Below are 17,970 nucleotides of genomic sequence, written 5' to 3'. Positions count from 1 at the left end.
TCTTTTTCCTTTGTGGTGTTCATTAAAGAAATACTCGCCAAAAAAAAAAAAAAATCTTTCTTTTCAACCCACCATTTGCATGGTTCAATAAAGGGCCCATGATAAAGTGCTCAGCAGCATGACTGGCAGTGTAGAATACAAGCTTGGACTTTCTCTACTCCAGTGTATTTTGATGGTTCTTGAGGTATGTCCTACCTGAAAAAAAGACTCCAGTTTCTTTCCTCTATATTTATCCCTTTGGTCTCCTGTAGTTATTCTGTAAGCTTGATTTTTTTTTTCCTCCCCCCAAAATACTATTTCATTATGCACATATGTTTTCTGGTTTTCTTCCGAAACTGTAGCTTGGGTTAAAACATGCACATATTCTTCACCTGTATTTCTGAAGAACTGAGGTACCTTATGATTTGCTGTACAATGCTGGTTCTAAAAAACATGGGAAGAACAAATGTTCAGAGCATACATGATTAAGGAGGTATTTTTACAAAGAAGTCACAGGCCTGACAGTTGGTACCAGTGGAAAAACAGCTGGGCTAAGTGTATCTTCTTTTTATTCCATTTAAAACTCAAAACAGCAAGAGGTGAGGCATTCCTCGGCTTTCCGATGTTTCTCGAAATGACAGTGTGAGAATTCTAGATTACCTTTTCATCACAGTTGTAAACGAAATCTGAAAGAAAATGAACAATGAAAAAAAAGCTATTTCATGAGTTAACTTCGTTGTCAAGAAAGAGAAGAAATTCATAAGGAATTAAAGTAAATCAGAGAAAAGAAAGATTTAGAAATTAAGGACAAAATGCAAGCTTTTCCTGTGAAACACCTTAAAAAACCCTAAAACTCATAAATCCCATCACTTCAGTAATTAGAACACACATAGACAAACTTTTAGAAAAATACAGACATTCAGCTCTGCTGTGATGCACCCCTTAGAAATCACTAACCCAACTTCTCAATAAGGCAGACTGCCTAGATCCTTCAGAGGTTAAATCCCTGAAAGCACTGAATGATTTAAAGTCCAGTCTTTAGAAAAGTCTATGCTGTTGAAGATTAGATTCAGACATTAATTTTTTCCACTGATAAGAAAACTATAACTGCCATTTCCAAATTCTTCAAGTTTTCAATTCCTGAAGAACCTAAACTGTTTGTTCCCTTGATGTGAGGGAGCACTCTTTGCCCAAGTCAAACCAGTTTCATGGAATATCATAAGAAAAGCATCTTTGAATATATTCCCTCTGTAATAATGGCCTTGCAATGTTTTGTTTCCAAAACAAGAGCAATAAAAGGATTTTGTTACATACTTCAGCTCCTAAATATTAAAATGAAAAGCTCCATGAGGAAAGTACATACAGGTCTTCGCCCATTTTTGTGAAGCACACACAATCCGTACTGCTTATGTGGTTTTAAGGACAAAATGTAATCATTGGTCAATATGACCTAGATTAAGAAAATTAGTAAACCAGTTCTAGTCTTGGGTGAAGAGCTTTTCCTAAGATTTTTGTTTTGTTTTTATTAAAACCTGAAAGGGAAAGAGCCAAGTATCTAGATGGTCTTGCTCTTGCCTAATAAGCAGAGTATTATCAAGGGCATGCTTTGATCCACCAACCAAATTAGGTGTCTTTAAACACTTGTTAAAATAATGCATTCAAAGTTCTCCTCTCCACCCAGTAAAAAGATCCTAAGTATTAGGTAGTCAGCATTCACATCCAACCCTTCAATATTACATGCACATCTAATTAAGCAAAACGCAATACCAAAATATTAAATAGGTAGCGTTAACTTGATCAGAATGGCTCACGGACCAAGAAGGATTGTAACGGTAGGATGCTATATGGGCTGGCTGTGAGGAAAAAAATAAAAAATGAAACTCCAGAGTAGTGAAAGCTAATCTTTGGATTGTCTGTCTGCTTTTCTTCTCTTTTTGCTGTGTTTTCTTAAGTCTTTACAACATTATAACACCACTAGAATTTCAAAATTGCTATATGTAGGATCCCAAATTAATATCAAATCCTATCAGATGGAGGAAGGACACGATACATAAAGCTAGCAGATCTATAGTGACACCAAGAATGAATATATCAAATTACATCCAACTGCATAAAGAGTGTTTACGCTCTTGAAAGCAAATGTAAAAGTCAAGTTCAACCACCTACTCATCACTAATAGTCCAATTTCTCTCAGATGTTACAGCAGAGGCAAGTACTGGGGAATGACTTGAGGGAGTAAATAATGACTTTAAAATAGTCATACTTCCATACATCTGAGCGGTATGAAAAGACAAAATTTTGTTAGCTGCTAACAAATGCTACTTTTCTGGCTGAGAAACAAAAAACCAAAGATTAACTGCTTTGCTGATCATCAGTTTGCAGCAAGTAAATGAGAACATTCAAAGTCCAGTCCACTAGTACATGACTCTCAATATTAGTTAATACATAAGCCTCAATGATGCCTCTGCAACACCTTTAGGACAACAGAAATTAAAAATGTATCACTCACTTCTTGCAATACTTGTCCAAGTGTCTCCCGGCTGTGAATGCGCTTCCTGTTGAAAACCAAAACCACATTTATTTCTGCACAAAGCATTGCAGGGATCTTGTAAACATCAATCATTTATCCCACTTCAAAAGGAGAAGACTGTTATGCTAGGCTTTGTTCCACATCCTTATGGAAACTTGATGCAATTTTATGGACTCTTAATGCAATCTTATGGAATCTACAAATTCTGATTCAGACCTGTTATTATTCTCATCAGGTGGAACTACCTGCAATAAGGCTTGCAATAGATTGCAGCTTCTCAAAAAACAACCCTGTTTTAATAAAAAGCTTAGTAAAATTTCAGCATAAATCCTAGCATCAGGACATAGCTGATACTCAGTTGCTGTAGTGCCATCTTCTCCAGCACTAGGCATCTGTTAATCAGTAACTGATGCAAGATTACGCATACTCTTTTTTTTTTTTCTCATTCTTCCAACGTAGTCAAAGCTGTAACCAGTGCTTGCAAATGTAACAGCAATACAAAGACTTTAAAAAAAAAAAAAAAGATTATTTTCTATCAAAAGTAAGAACATGTCATTACAGTTATCATTTCCAAACATCCTGTAATGCATGCACTAAAAATACTAGACATGCAAATAGAAGGCAACATATTTTTACCTGTCTATTTTGGTTGCTATGACCACTGTAAAACTGCCTTCTGTATTGGGCAAGTAAGTAGAAGGTATAATTACATAACTTCCTGCAGGAAGTCTGCAAAGTTGGCTTACTTCCTGTGAATAGCAATGAGGTACACAGCTAACCAGTGGCTCCAAGTGTAGAAAAGAGGAAGTATGTGGTTTCCAGCTGCTGTTAGGCACCTGCAAGAAAGAATGAAAACATGCCTACCTTTTCATACATTTCAGGCCTCACAACGTTAAATTCCTGGTATACCATAGTAAGGTATTTTCCATATCTGTTCCACTCCAAATACTCACTGTTCTGGACAGAACTGTACGAGAGGGATGGGAAGGCTTCCAGAAAACCCACATGGCAGTATCACGTACAGATAAGTTATTCCTACCATGTTTGTAGACAGTTCATACAACCCACTACCCACATAGCTCAAAAGCTTTTTCTATTGTCTAACCTCACTCTTCCTCACTGCAGCCTAATGCCCTTGTTTTCCATCTCACAAATGTGGTGAACAGACTATATCCTTCCTCTTTTTAGTGGCCTTTCCTGTATTAAAAATTCATATTAGACTTCTCAGTCTCCTATAAGCATGAAAAAATGCCATTCTTTCAATCTTTCTTCACATAGTGTATATTTGAAGCTACATGATCATTCCTAATACTCAACTCCAGACTCTCCATTCAAGCAACACCTCTTCTGAAGCACATTTTCTAAAAATAAAGTTAGCTTTGCCTGCAAAGTAGCCACCTAACCAGAAGCTTCCCATCCTACATTTATGCAGTTCATCACTGGCAGATACATGTAGAACCTGTATTTGTCCATACCAAATCATATCTTGTTTTGTTTCAGATTGTCTGTTCAACATGTCAGTCCTTTTGAATTCTAATCTTGTCTGCAGACCCAACACCTCTTGCCAATGGACAAGTAAAAAATTAGCAGAGATAAAGTAAGTTTTCATGATCAATTACCAAAAACTCTGGTCCTCAATCACTAAGACACTGAGAATTCTTTGCAAATCCTCAAAAGAGTTCATAATTTCTAAAAGTAATTTAGAGCATTGGGAGGATTCAGTGGAACCAATTATCTGGTTACTATTCTACCTAGTGCGCAGTTACTCCATATCTTTCACAAGCATTACTTCACAGGACCAGCCTCTGTTTGTCCTAGAAGCAGCATGTCCCTTGCCAAGTGCAAGGAGCACTGAACTAACTGACAGGCTTTTACCTTCACACTTAGCAAATGAGCAATCAAACTGACCAAAGTCTTACCTGGAAAATATGGAAACCTATTGGACGACACTTGCTATCTTGGCAGTGCTGACGGAGGGTAACTTTCACACTGCTTTTTCCTGGTCCTGCAGGAATGGAGAGGGGAAAGCAGGGATTGATATGGAAGGAGGGGAAGTTCCTGCTACCTCCAGCACTTTGCCCATTTTTCCAGCATCCATGCAGCTGCACTGTCTCCCATTCACCTGCTGGGAGTTCTTCACAGAGGGCAGCATCTGTGGGTGGTGGCTTTAGCTCACTATCAAACGTAAGAGAGAAAAGAAACTAAAATGTATAAAACCTGTATGATTTCACAAAATCTAGAACACCAGCGCACAAAATTGAACTACTATTACATAAACTTACATGAATAGAATTCCTCCAAACTTTCAGCACAGAGAAGGAGAGAACTGTACAACTCTTAAATCCTTAGATAATTTACAGAACTCCACAAGAACAACATAGCATATACAAACCATGCACTAAAACCACGTTAAGATTTTTGTACATTCATGAAGTAATGCAGCTTAAATATTTTTTCCTCAATACCCTTCTGCTATTTGTCCTGTTTGAAAACAATACAGCTGACAGCGTCTTCTGGAGTACACAAGAGCACCTCAGTAAGTTCAAAGCATACACTGCATTCTTTTTTTATATTCACTATGTCTTTAATCAGAGGAAACTACCATTTTATCTGCTGACTTCATCACAGTAATGTTAACCCTATTTTGATCCTAGCCCAGCACTGCTTTTCACAGCCATATGAACAATTTAGTATCATTATCAGTTGTGCAACATTTGAAACCATATTTCAGCATAACTTGAAACTATCATCTGTTCTTATTTCCAGTTTTCCAGCTGAGAACACGTAACAGCTGTTACAATATTCTGCAATTGCCCATTCTAGACACACATCCAGGCTGGCACCTCTGTTTCAGTCTGAGGAAGTGTTCTTAACAGTAATACTACAAATTTTATCCCATCGCTGAAAGTGCAATATGTTCTACAGATAAAATATGGCCAGAAACCAAATATATTGCCAATAAGAAGTACACAATTTGCACCCACCCAGCAAAATTAGCCTCATAGTTTTGCAGACCTTCAATCTAAAACTTGATGTCACCTTCTTCCAAATTCTGTTGAGTAAATGATTAATGCATGTTCTGGCTTTGTAGTGTGATTTGCCAACTTCTTTCCAAGGAAATATGAGTTGATAATATACTACCAGAGTATATTAAAAAAAAAATTGAACAGCTGTTAAACATTATGTTTTGCCTCTGCATACAGCTTACCTGGTGCAAGCTGTTAGACAACCTCAGATTTTCTCAGGTTTATTGCAAGAAGAAACAACTTTGCTGACTCCACACAACTACTCATCATCCTATCTTCTTAAGTATTTATTTCAAGGCTATGGTCACCAACACAGAATTGCTCATGACTAATTGACTTTTAAGTGCTGAGATAGCTATGTAATCAGCTACAGTTAAAAAAGTTTAAAAAGTCACCAGAAGCTACTGGACTGACATTGCTGGTATTTCCTGTTGGATAAGCAAGCATTTTTATACAGAAAGAAAAGATTATTCCAATTCCATTATAAAAGTCTACTTTGTGTCACAAGCTATGAGGAAAAATCAGCTAGAACACAATATGCAGTGATCTTCCAAAGATTTTTATCATAATGGTGGTAAACCGCTTGAGACCTTCACAAATAAGAAGTTCAGCTGTATTGCCAGCGTCGAATGCTTTAATTCAAAAACCAATTCTTTGTTCAGCTAAAGATAACAGCATAAATGTCAGTGCTATTTTCCACACCTGCCCGGAAAAGATGAGCTGTGAGTATTATGCCATCTGAGTCCACTGCTGACACTCCATTTGCATTTGAAGCTGTACTGGTCACTAATAACAAGGTTATATATCAGGCAATCTGTTAGTATGTGTTTTCCAGCATACATAATAATATACTGCTCTCCTTTTCTGTTGCTCACTGCAATAACAGCTACTTTTAACTTCTGTGGCACATCTTCATTTTTCCATACATTAAGAACTTCCACATATTGAGAAACATGTTCTGCAGAAACCTATTCAGTTCTTTTACAAAATACGCACTGTCTCAAAACACTAGGCTGCAGTTTAGAGGCAAGATGCTACTCATCTGACTACTTCTGACTGATATTTTAACAAGAGATGGTAGCAGCTTCATGCAAAAACCAAGAAGATATAACACTACTTACATGAATTCAAAGACAAACAATGCTGTTACTTGGTACTCTGCACAACCTTTCAAAAAACATTTTGAAGATTTACACTTAGTGCTATACTTCATATATTTGTTTATGTCAACAACTATAAGAAATTTTCTGTTTTGTTTTAAACCTACCTGAGAGAGATCCTTCCCGTTGAAAATACACGAAGCAAGAAATTCCCTACTGCATCTTTCAGAAAAGTGCTGGGAACAACAAGATAAAACCCAGGCGAAAGGTCACAGCACACATGCACTTCTCTATCATAGGAATGGCAGATGGTACCTACAACTGGAGGAGCAGAGAGGGTCTTTGGAAGGTTAAATCGTTTCTTCTCCACCTAGAATAGATGCATAATGATGTGTGGTGTTTTAGGAAAAATGAGGAGTTTTTAATAAAACTAAAAATGATAAAATATTTTTTTAAAACATTTTTAAACATGCATACATTTACAAAAGGAAACAATTAAGGAGGAGAACATTAGCAGATAAGCTGAACATCAAAGAGGAGTAGGAAGTGTTAATATTCAAGAGGAGTAAATTTAGGAATAGTCTTCCAATAATCAGCCTGAAATGTCATGTGCTAGTTTGGAACAGTCCCAAAAGTTCTGCTACTTGGCACTCAATGATAAGTACTAGTCCACTAATAGCTTGTACAGACAGTAACTGCATTGTGATATAAACAGGATCATCCTAACATAAATCAGAGATGTAAAATGTGTGAACACCTGAATCATATCACTGCCATAGGAAGTGAATGATTTTACTCAGATGTTTCAGTAATGCTTTAAAACTTCAATTTGGAAAAAGAAAAACGTGACTCCTGTATTACCTTCCAGACGTGCAATCCCACAGCCTGGTAATTCTTCCCCTGTGTGCCTTCAGTCAAAGATAGATTTTCCTCTGCTAAGCGAGTCAGATTTTTAATTCTTCCAGCCCAGTCAGGACTGTATTTCCTATGTTTCTGCAGCAGAGCAATGCACACCTCACTCTTTTCACAGACTCTCAGCCAGAACTTAGGGTTAGTAGGGAAGCTGCTGTTGTTACGGCAGCCACCTGCAGACCGGCCTCTCACCCAGGATCCAAAAAGATTCTGCGAGTGATACAGCACTTTCTCTAACAAAATAAGAAAAACATGGTGCGGATTTCAGACACCAGAGGCTACTTAATTTTATACAACAGATATATGGCAGAAATCCCCCAGCCCAACAAAACATGCTGTCATAGCCCTGACACTTTCTCCAAGCAGATGTTCACGACCAACATTTTGAGAGGCATGAGAATGAATATCACAACTGTTAATGGCAGATTGATGACATGATTTTTACAACAAGAAACTGCTTCTAGAAATCTGAAGTTTATCTCCCATAAAAAAAGAAAAAAATAAATCACAAGGCTGTCCAGAACAGCAGCCTTCTAGATGGAGAACACTAAAGTCTCAACAAACTAGCAAGTAACTAGATCTTAGAGAAATATCAGAGTCCTCTAAATAGCTTTAGTTTCCTCTTGTCCCTCTATTCTTCCCAGCAGAGATAAAAAAGGCCTATGGATCTAAAGGAGAGGGAAAGACTGAGAAAGAGAAATCATGGTCCAGTTGCATCCATTTGCATTTCAAATCAGTCTTTCCCATTGACATAACATTATTTCTATGAGAGAGATATTTTCTCATACCACACCTGTATAGAGGCTCTGAAGTTGTCCTTCCTCATTGACTGGAAAGCCCATGGTAACCTCATCAAATTCCCTGAAAAATTCCTCTTCATCAACCCAGAATTCTCCCTCTTGGATCTGTGAGAGGAGTTCTGAGGCAACTACTGGATCTAGCTGGCTCCATCCTTGACCACTGCACATAAGACAAAAGTTAACATTTAGTTCTTTGCCCAATAAAGTTCCATAACAATGTTCTATCAAATATCCCATGAAGTATGACAATAAGAGGAGGTTTCTTCATTTTATTGTCAAATACTTGCATTGAATATTTCTGTATACACGTTGCTAGGAAGCGAGGATAATAGAAAGTACGAATCACAACATAGCAAAGAAAACTTAGAAACAACCTAACACCAGATTGGATATAGCAGCATACTTCTAGGTGAAATAGCTACTTTGCTTACAACAGACAGTACAGTCCAAACTGTGAGAGCAAAATAAAGATTTTAAGAGTTGTTAAAAATAGCGATGAAAAAGTAAAACAAGCTGCACAGTGACTGTTCTGAAAGAATTTTAATGCTGTACAGTGAACATCAAAAACCACTGTCTGTATGAAGGAGCTGGTTATTCCCATGAATCTGCTGGCTAAGTCACAATAAACCAAGAATTTAAACACCTCATTATTTAGGGCCCATTAAAAGATAGTATCTTCAACATTTTTGATTGTTTCACTAACAACAAAGAACAGTTCTGCACTTGAATAAAACAGGGCTCTAAGGCCACCCAATGAAACGCTATCCTCTTGCAACTACACGGCAACTTGCTGTTTGGCAAAGAAACTACAAGAGACCAAGTGTATAACCAGAACTCGGCCAAAAGCAAAAAACAACAACTTAAGTCTCAATGTGATTAAGCCATCTTTTTAACTGAGGGGGAAAAAAACCTATTTCTCTAAAATGTTTATTAACATGATCATATTGTTATGGTATTTTAATGCTGAAAGCTTGCTCCTTTGGTCAAGAATTGGATGTTCTTTTGTACAGTCTAAATATGCTAACAATTTTCAAAATAAGCTAGCAGGGTCTGCCCTTTCATTCTTGTTACTTTGCTACATGAACTGCTAAACATATTTCTGCATTTCCTTTAAAACAGATCTCTTCCTATCTACTTTGTATCTACTCTTCTTCCTATCTACTTTGTATCTACTCTTCTTCCTATCTACTTTGTATCTACTCTTCTTCCTATCTACTTTGTATCTACTCTTCTTCCTATCTACTGGATTCCAGCTTCTCCTATTCATATTAATCTACAGAAATGAGAGCACACAAGCAAGAAACACAAGCATCCTTCCTTCTGCTATATTTTGTTTTATACATACTCCTTTGCTTGTCTTCTGCAACTGAGACAAGATCAAATGAGAAGAGCCAAGTAAAGCTGAGTGACTACTTATAAGTCACAAACATCTTATGAGCAAAGATACTTAGATCAATTGCAGAACAACAAAAAAGCACCACAGAAATCAAGAGACAGAAAATAAATGAACATCTTAAGTTTATCTCTACAAAAAGATATGATGCTTTGATAAACAAAAAAAAGTTATTAAAAAAATTTAATTACCAGAACTAATAAATCAGAATGACTAGCCTTAGAACCAATGAGCTGTGTGAACTACTGAACTCTCTAAAGGATTGCATATCAACTGAAGACTCGCTCCTCTGCTATAGCCTATTAGCAGTATTTGCCTAGGCAATACATAGATACGCTCCGTGCTTTAAAACTTTCACAAATGATTGTCCAAATGAAAATAAACCTACTCACCCCTCACACCAGGGACCTCTCCAGCACCGCCTCCCCCAAGGATTTCTTATTCGCAGTAGGAAGATTTCCTTGCCTGACACTTCAGACAGATTCAACATGTCTATTACAATAAAGGCATGAAATTCTCCTAGTTCACTTGCACCTGAATAGGGGAAAAAAAAAAAAAAAAAGCATTTGAAAGTAAACAAAAGAACCTGCTCCACATTTTGCAATGAATGACATGAAACTATCCTGTGAAAGAAGGCAATTTTGAGATAAAAGGAATTTATTTTTCAAGTCACTACAAAAACAGCATTAAAAACCCCAAACAGTTCATTTTAGTTGTGACTATAAAGAAATAAAATAAATTAAAATTTTAAAGCTTATTAACTCACTCTTCGATCTCAAACATCTACAAATTCTCAGTGCTGAAATTCACTGGAGTTTTTAATGTTTTTTAGCTGCTTTTTCAAGGGGTGGGTTGTTTGTGTTTGTTTTTGAGAACTGACCATATTAGCATCTAATGTAAAAAGCACACCTCAAAAGCACCCTCCATCCTGAACTCAATAACATCTTTAAATCTTTATTTATCCAAGGTTATACAAAATTGCACCATGAAATTCGTATGGTTCTAGAATCAGCACTATGCATTTTCTGGCTGCCTTGTGCTCTGAACCATGTTAAACAGACATGTACTTTTAAAATGTCTAGAACTTTACTGTTACCTTGTCTGGAACTAAGGACTGAGCAGCTTATTACACACTGTTCCTTCAGATTCATTAATCTTCTAAACACTGCTTTCTCCAAAACCATGCCAGTCTTCTCTTTCTCCATGTTTCTTTCAGGGCCTTTCAGGGTCCATCTTTCAGCAATTCCTCCAGTCAGATCAACCAAAGCATCTGCCACCTGACCTGCCCATAACTGTTCATAAGATCCATGCACTCTAAGGAAAAAAAAAGGGGGGGGGGGGGGGAGAAGTTTCTACAAACAGCAGAACTAAAGAGACATGGTTCTTATGTACTTTCAACCCTGCCCTATATCATGATCATAGCTGTACCCTACCTCATATCCCCAAGTAGGCAAAAGAAAGGACATACTATTTTATTTATACAGAATACAACATCTAAAGAACATGTAAGCCATCAGACATTCCGCTTTTGATGGGAAGTTTAGTACAATTCATTCCATCCTATATAGAAACCGCTCTAGTCTAGTACTAGTCATTTGTACATTATCCATGCACTACATCATCTTTTGTGATATACTAACTGCATTCTGTATAAATAACATTTCTTCCTCTTCTTCAATTATTCTTTGTTCACTCTGCACAACTAACCAGAGTAGCACTTCCTTCAACAATTTAAGTAAATCCAGAGACTACCCTACCTGCTGCAGTGGATGTAAAACATAGCAAAAGAAATCAAGACTATAATAGAATGATAAGGCAAGATAAAACAATAAGATCTCTACAGAAAACAAAGAGTATTACCTTTCAGACCTACAGAGAAGCTTTAACATGTCATTGCTGCTTCAAAACTTCTGCTCAATGTATCTATAGTTGAATAAACTACTTCATATTTGAAGTCTTTTTCTGCCCTCTGCTGGCAACCACACAATCTTTCGCCCAAGTGCTTCTGGACATTTGATGTCTATCTTACCAATGTATTTTGTCTCCAAATTGTTTTGTCCATCTGGACAGCATTTTGATGGATGTGTCATAAAACATAAAACAGCTGCATTTTCAAACACATTAACAATATAGTTTTTTCTTCTCAAAACAATAAATCATCAAATTAAGTAAAAGAGCAGTGAAACTCATACAACCAGACCCTCAACTAGCATAAACTTACATAATGTTGTTGCTTTCCATGAAAATATTTGCGTGCTTTCTGCTCTTCATTGAGCCCTCAGCTGCCCTCAAATGCTGCACTAGTATAATATTTCCCTTTAATAAATTAGATGATCAATGGAGAATGATTTAATGAACATCATTTGAATCCTGATAATTCACTGCAGCTCTTACTTTTCATCATAATTCTCTCCCTAAGACTATCTTACCTCATATGCAACTAGAAACACACCTTACAGATCTACAGTTTAAAGAGCAACTTCTGCACAACCTAGTATGGGAATGCTAGCAGCCATTGTACTTTATATTGAATAATACACAGATCTATGCCCAAAGCAGTCAGATAAAATAAGTAAGCAGGAGGTATAAAAGTATTGTACCTCCCTTTACTTCCCTCAACAACAATGTTCACATACTTTGCATAAGCTTTTTCCAATAGTGGAAGCCAAAACAAATCCTCTGTCTGACACTGGGAAAAGCAGAGTTTACCACCAAGGCAAGGCAAACGATCGTCAATCGTCACTTCCACCCAGTGTCCAAACTGCCAGACTCGACAAGTGAAACAGCCTTGATACGACTCATCTGTCCAGCTGGGCTGACCTGGAGGGATCACCTAAATAGCAAAAGCCAGAATCAAGACAAATAATCAAATTTTTTTAATAAACAAAACCAGTTTAAAATATGCTGAATATCGACCGTTTGTAATAATCACAGAAAAAAAAAAGATCACAACAAAACCAGAAAACTAAGCATATCAAAACTAATACTCATATGGAGGCTTTGGATTCAAGAACAATATACAAATGTAAATGAGGTGAAGAAAACCTCTGAACCATGAAACTTCTCTATACCTTATTCAGTAGGTATTTACTCTTCTGCAAAGCTACACAGGCACACAGGAACCAACAGTCTCCCAAAATTCCTTGTTTCACTTGCACATCTTGCAGATTGTTTGAAAATAACCGAGGAGTAGAACAAATGTCCTAAAATTAAAAGGAGGGGAGTTAAAGCCAAATCCTGCATGACATTCTAAGGAAGTCTGTGTTTCAGGGAATGGGAGGGCTCCAGAGACCTCTAACAAAATAAGGGAATTTTTACTTCTCGAAAATGTCTTTTTCAGACACAGCCTAAGCAAGCAATAACAAATTACTGCCTCATGGCTATTTTACAGGTACTTTGTGAGGTAAGTCTAGTTCCCACATTAATTTTAGTACACAAATATCACCAACAGGTGCAACCTTAGCAGAGGCACCAATAAGTGAAAGACAACGTAATTCATCAGCCCCTTGCTAGACATACAATCAACTGTAATAGAACTGATGCCATTCACATTGAACTGCACATTCCAAGTCACAAAGTCTCCAAATTAGCATAAGAGAAAAACCTTTCCTAGGGCAAATAAAAATAGATTACTTGGTAGCAAAAGAGATAATTTCAAATGCAAAGTCCTGAACACTTAATGGGATCTGAAAGTGAGTTTTTAAAATGGTTCTTCTCTCACTTGTAAACACTGCAAGAGATAGAAGTTAACTGATCAGCCCTCAGCAGTAATCAAGGTGTAAGGTACGAAAGCAGGAAGTTGTACACTGGGCTTCATGCAGTCATTTGTTTGCCAATTCTGTCTGATAACCAACAGCTCTATCACTGTTCTACAGCCATCCACAGATGCAGGGGAGAAAAAAATTACCACTAAAGACAACATACTTTTTTTCTCCATTACATTTTTATAGCCTTCCCACATACACACACACAAAGGCAGTATCATAAATACTTCACATTAAATGAATGTACTGCAGAAATGCGTTCTAAATTTTTTAGCTCTCATATGGCTTGCTCTGAAACCCAGCTGTAAGTTTAAAAGCAACACAAATCACATGACAAGTTATAACTTCAAAAAAGTTTTCTTTCTTGTTATCAAATAAATCAACTATCACCAAAAAAAAAGCAATATCCTTCTGAAAAACTCTAAAATCCAGTTATTTGTTTTCAAGACAGTTATGCAATATATCAAAAAATCTGGGAATGACATAATGCTGTTTTTTAACTTGGTATGCACATTACTTGCATAATGAAACATAGTTATAATAAAATACCTGCATTTTCACTAGTGCCAGGAAATCCAAAAGTTCTACAACAGGATTTAAATCAAACAAACACCCAGACTTAAAAACTGTAACTCATATATTGTTAACACTGACATACCTTGGTTTTATCACTTCTATATTTCTAAACAATAAGAACACCTAGAAGCAATCATTCAATGCTAACTACCATTTACTATCTTAAAGTCCAGTTCTGCTAAAATCACAGACTTTTATACCTTAAAACTCACCTTAGGTCTCAACCAAGATATCTCGCCTCTGAATTGGGCGAGCGGGGTACAATAATCAAAAAATATAGAGGTATCACTAGCTGGAAACGTGGGGTCTGTGTAAAGGTCTCTTTTCACGATTAATTGTTTTTTCTCTCCCAGCATTTTCAACACAATCCTAAGTAGCTTTGCTGGCTATTTCCAGGACTTTAGACTGCCAAGCACCAACCTAAAATATAAGCGAGCATTACTCGGGAATTGCAACAAACAAATAAGCAGGACAGATTTATTTAGAAACAGAAAGCCTCTCACTCTTTCCACGAAGCACCCTGAACCACGCCATTGCTGGCTTCTTTCAGCACCTGATACCACCCTAGAGGTTCCCCGCTCTGCTGAAAAAGAGAAGGGGGGTCTCAGAGAAGACCTACGCCCAGAAGCCCACTTAGACCCCTTCTCCGCCCCTCTACGCACACTCTTCCCCACAAGACCCCCTCCACCAACACCCCTTTCCTCACAACCAGCCCCGACAAGGGTCCCTCCACACACGCCCACGCCCTCCTCCTACCCACCAGCCCCCCTGACGCAGACACCCTTCGCCCCAGCGGGCCTCAACCAGGCCACCTCCGCACACGTCCAGGCCACCCCCGGCCACCACAGAGCCCACCCCCGCCATCTCCTCACCGGGGGGCACGCCCCGCCGCCATGCCCGGGGCGGCCGTTACCGCGGCAACGCCGGACACTCTCCCACCCCTCCCTCAGCCTCTTGTCCAGCCCAGAGGTAACGGATTGGGCCGCCGACCAATGAAGAAGCGGCAGGCGGGCACGTGGTGCATGCACCACCAATCGGCCGCCGCCCTCGGAGCAGGGAAGGGACGGGTCCCAGCGTGCCCCGCGGCGGGCGGGCTCAGCTCCGCGGCGGCCTTCGGCCTCTCGGTGAGGGGAGTCGAGAGTCCCCGGGCACTCCGGGATTCGCGAGCCCAGGCGGTATTCCGTGCTGAGGAATACCTGGAAGAAACTGGAAATTTCTCCTCAGCAGAGCTGGAGGAGGAAAGCGCAACGGTCACCTGAACAGCTCTAAGAGGCTGAGGAAAAACGAAACCGAACTACAGTTTCATAAAGGTTATGACAGAGAAACTGTCGCAGAAATTGGTGACCCTCACAAAGCGGTTTCTCGAGATAATGGCAAAGATTACATTTTCAGATAGCTTATCACTAAGTAATTGTCCAAGGGCAGAACTGACAAAGGAAGTATGCAGCTCCTTGTACTTTGATAGCTGCTTCTGCCTAGTGATACAGAAAAAATACACTGAAAAATACTGACTTGCTGAAAGAACAATGACAAAGGAAAGAAATGCAGAAAGAGAATGCCACTTGCAGGCGCCATCCTTCAGCAAACCACTGCTAGCTCCAAGGGTTTGGGGACAGGTCAAGGCATGCTGAAGCAGACTGCTTTCTTTTTTGTATTTCAGCCTTTTATGTTAATGTTTCTAAAGAAGTTCAAGTGTGGTCAAGCAAGCAGGTTGCTGAGCCAGTGTGAAAGGCCACAACGTTTACCAAAAAAGCTGTTCTTCACACTCACCTATAAGGATGGGTTTGAGTGTAAGGGTTATGTCACCTGGTCCTTGGGTAGAGAGGTTGTCTTAACGAGAGAGATCCACAGAAAACATTGGTCTAATTCGTTTCTATCAGAAATTAATGTAGAAATCCTCCTCACAAACCCCACAGGTAACTGCAGTATCTGTCCAACCACTGACCAATCCAGAAACACATTCTTTGCCCCTTGCTTATCCCTGTTGTATGGACATAAGGCTTCTCCCCCACATACAGCAAATTTAATCAACAAACAAGACTTTTCATGTTCGAGTTTTGACCCTTTCAGGAGCAAAGGAAACATTGCCGTCAATAAGAATAAGGAGCCCTCTTGTCTACGGCTCATGCAAGAGAGCTGCAGCTGCACGGGCTGCAAGCAAGCTGACACAGGAGAGGTCTGTTGGGGGAGGGAAAGGGAAAAAAAAAAGGCCTCTGTCTCAGGAACAGTGAGGCTCTCATCTGTGTGATTTCACCCTTGCTGCTTTCTTTAGGAAACAGCCATCACAGACCACAACTGCGTAAATTCCATTAAAGGACAGACTCTAGAAAGCAGGATGAATGTTGAGCTCTAACTCTAAATATAGTAGATCCGACCTGGAACAGTGAACTAGTTAAACACCTAACAGTATTTATTTATGATGCTATTAGAAGAAGGAAAGAGATGGACATTACCTTGGTCTCTAAGATATTTGACATGCTTTCCTTGCCCCACTGCAAAGTTGGAAATGGGCAAATTCATCCATTATGCAGCTGGCAATGTTTTTTTCCTATTAACCCCAAACTCTTTGGAACAAAAGCAGCAGAAAATTTTCTCTGCTACCTCTTGGCAATCCTACTGGATTAAACTATTCCTGAAGACAGAAACACAGGTCTATTTAGACAGTAAGTCTTGAACATTTTAAGACAAAATGACACTTGCCTTTTTGTCAATCTGTTTCTCAGTGCACTTTACATAGGTGCTTCGTATTTCCTCATAAAAGAGGAAAGCAGACACTGAGAGGCTGAGTCCAGTTGCTATGGAAATGTAAACAGTTAAAAGGGATTTGCATCCAGTTAAATAGCCAGCTCATTTCCACGTGAACGAACACTATCCTTTGACAGAGTAGCATTTGATATTTTTGTGATTGTTTTCCAGTTTGGGGGTTTCATCAATGTCATGCTTGCTTTCATCTCCAACTCCAGATGGTTCAAGGACAGGGAGACCAGTAGAAGCGAACGAGCAATGGTGGTTGGGCCCAACATGTGTTTGTTTCTGCAAACTCAGACACACCTAAGTTGTTCAAATTCCACAGGGGAGCTCTTCCAATTCTGTGGATCCTGACACCAGGCTTAAGAAGGGCACAGGCTTAGTCCCTGCAATACCACTAGGCTGACAGTGGTCAGAGCTGTGTCAGAGGAACAGCACAGAACGTCATTTTGCTTAAGGGAGATTTTGGAGGGGATATTTGGGATTTATGGTCAGAAGAGCATGGTATGGAAGGAGTCTCTGATGGTTTTCCTCAGCCAGCCAGAAGCAGCCTGGTACAGCTGTGCTCTTCAGCTACTGGGAAGACAGACTCAGTCTTCTTCCAGAAAGATGGAGTGGCTTGGTCTGAGGAAGACTCCCACTGGTAGGCAAAGATCTCCCTCATTACCTCAGGCATGCCCAGAGGTAGAGCACAGCTCCAAACTTCCATGCCGTCTACCACAGCACACAAGAACAAGGTGGTACAAGACACCAAAATTAAAACAATGCAAAAAGCTGATGCTTCCCTTGGTCATTCACCTAGGGTCATACACCTGGAACGTCAACCAGTTTACTATGACTTAATCCCTGTGACCCTTTCCACTAAATCACAGGAGCATGCAGAATATCCCATCCCCCACCCTTTCTTACAACCTCCCACTCTTCCTTAAGACCCTGCATCTCAGCAAGTATGCTTTTGGAAAAGGGTCCAATGCTCTGCAAAACCCATTAATGCCATTTCTTAAATTTTAGAGACTTGTCTCTAGTATATTAGAACACATCTCTTTCTTGTGGGGCACAGAGCACGCTATGTTCAGCACAATCCTAATTCTCTTGACAAGAAATCAGAAGTGTAAGACTTGAGTTTTCCAGTGCAGAAGGTG

At 39.0% G+C, this 17,970-nt stretch overlaps 1 protein-coding gene across 2 annotated transcripts; it reads right to left on the bottom strand.

Annotated features, from left to right (window-relative positions):
• Positions 1 to 74: 74 nt before the first annotated feature.
• Positions 75 to 15,040, bottom strand: CAPN10 (calpain 10). Of its 2 annotated transcripts, XM_010573001.1 has the most exons (13): positions 14,953 to 15,040; positions 14,293 to 14,500; positions 12,812 to 12,943; positions 12,377 to 12,573; positions 10,837 to 11,054; positions 10,133 to 10,274; positions 8,341 to 8,507; positions 7,497 to 7,780; positions 6,803 to 7,005; positions 4,429 to 4,684; positions 3,146 to 3,345; positions 2,489 to 2,534; positions 75 to 665 (listed from the first exon to the last, which is right to left on the bottom strand). In XM_010573001.1, exons 2-13 carry the CDS (start codon positions 14,434 to 14,436, stop codon positions 636 to 638), a joined length of 2,019 nt encoding a protein of 672 aa, XP_010571303.1. In that variant the 5' UTR covers positions 14,437 to 14,500; positions 14,953 to 15,040; the 3' UTR covers positions 75 to 635. The 2 variants fall into 2 exon arrangements, with proteins under 2 accessions (XP_010571303.1, XP_010571302.1); XM_010573000.1 differs by lacking the exon at positions 14,953 to 15,040 and having other exon boundaries at positions 14,293 to 14,536.
• Between the last annotated feature and the right edge of the window lie 2,930 nt (positions 15,041 to 17,970).

The sequence above is a fragment of the Haliaeetus leucocephalus genome, unplaced genomic scaffold (genome assembly GCF_000737465.1).
Source record: "Haliaeetus leucocephalus isolate CR32 unplaced genomic scaffold, Haliaeetus_leucocephalus-4.0 Scaffold362, whole genome shotgun sequence".
In the NCBI taxonomy this organism is placed as follows: Eukaryota; Metazoa; Chordata; class Aves; order Accipitriformes; family Accipitridae; genus Haliaeetus; species Haliaeetus leucocephalus.
This window is presented reverse-complemented; position numbering and strand designations above follow the sequence as displayed.

What these genes read in the sequence shown, in the direction of transcription:
- CAPN10 (XM_010573001.1), bottom strand. Translation starts at nt 14,436, where the DNA reads ATGCTGGGAGAGAAAAAACAATTAATCGTGAAAAGAGACCTTTACACA. An exon ending in TGGGATTGCACGTCTGGAAG is followed by an intron (nt 7,006 to 7,496) that starts GTAATACAGGAG and finishes CATCTATTCTAG; the next exon opens with GTGGAGAAGAAACGATTTAA. An exon ending in ATAGCAACCAAAATAGACAG is followed by an intron (nt 2,535 to 3,145) that starts GTAAAAATATGT and finishes GGTTTTCAACAG; the next exon opens with GAAGCGCATTCACAGCCGGG.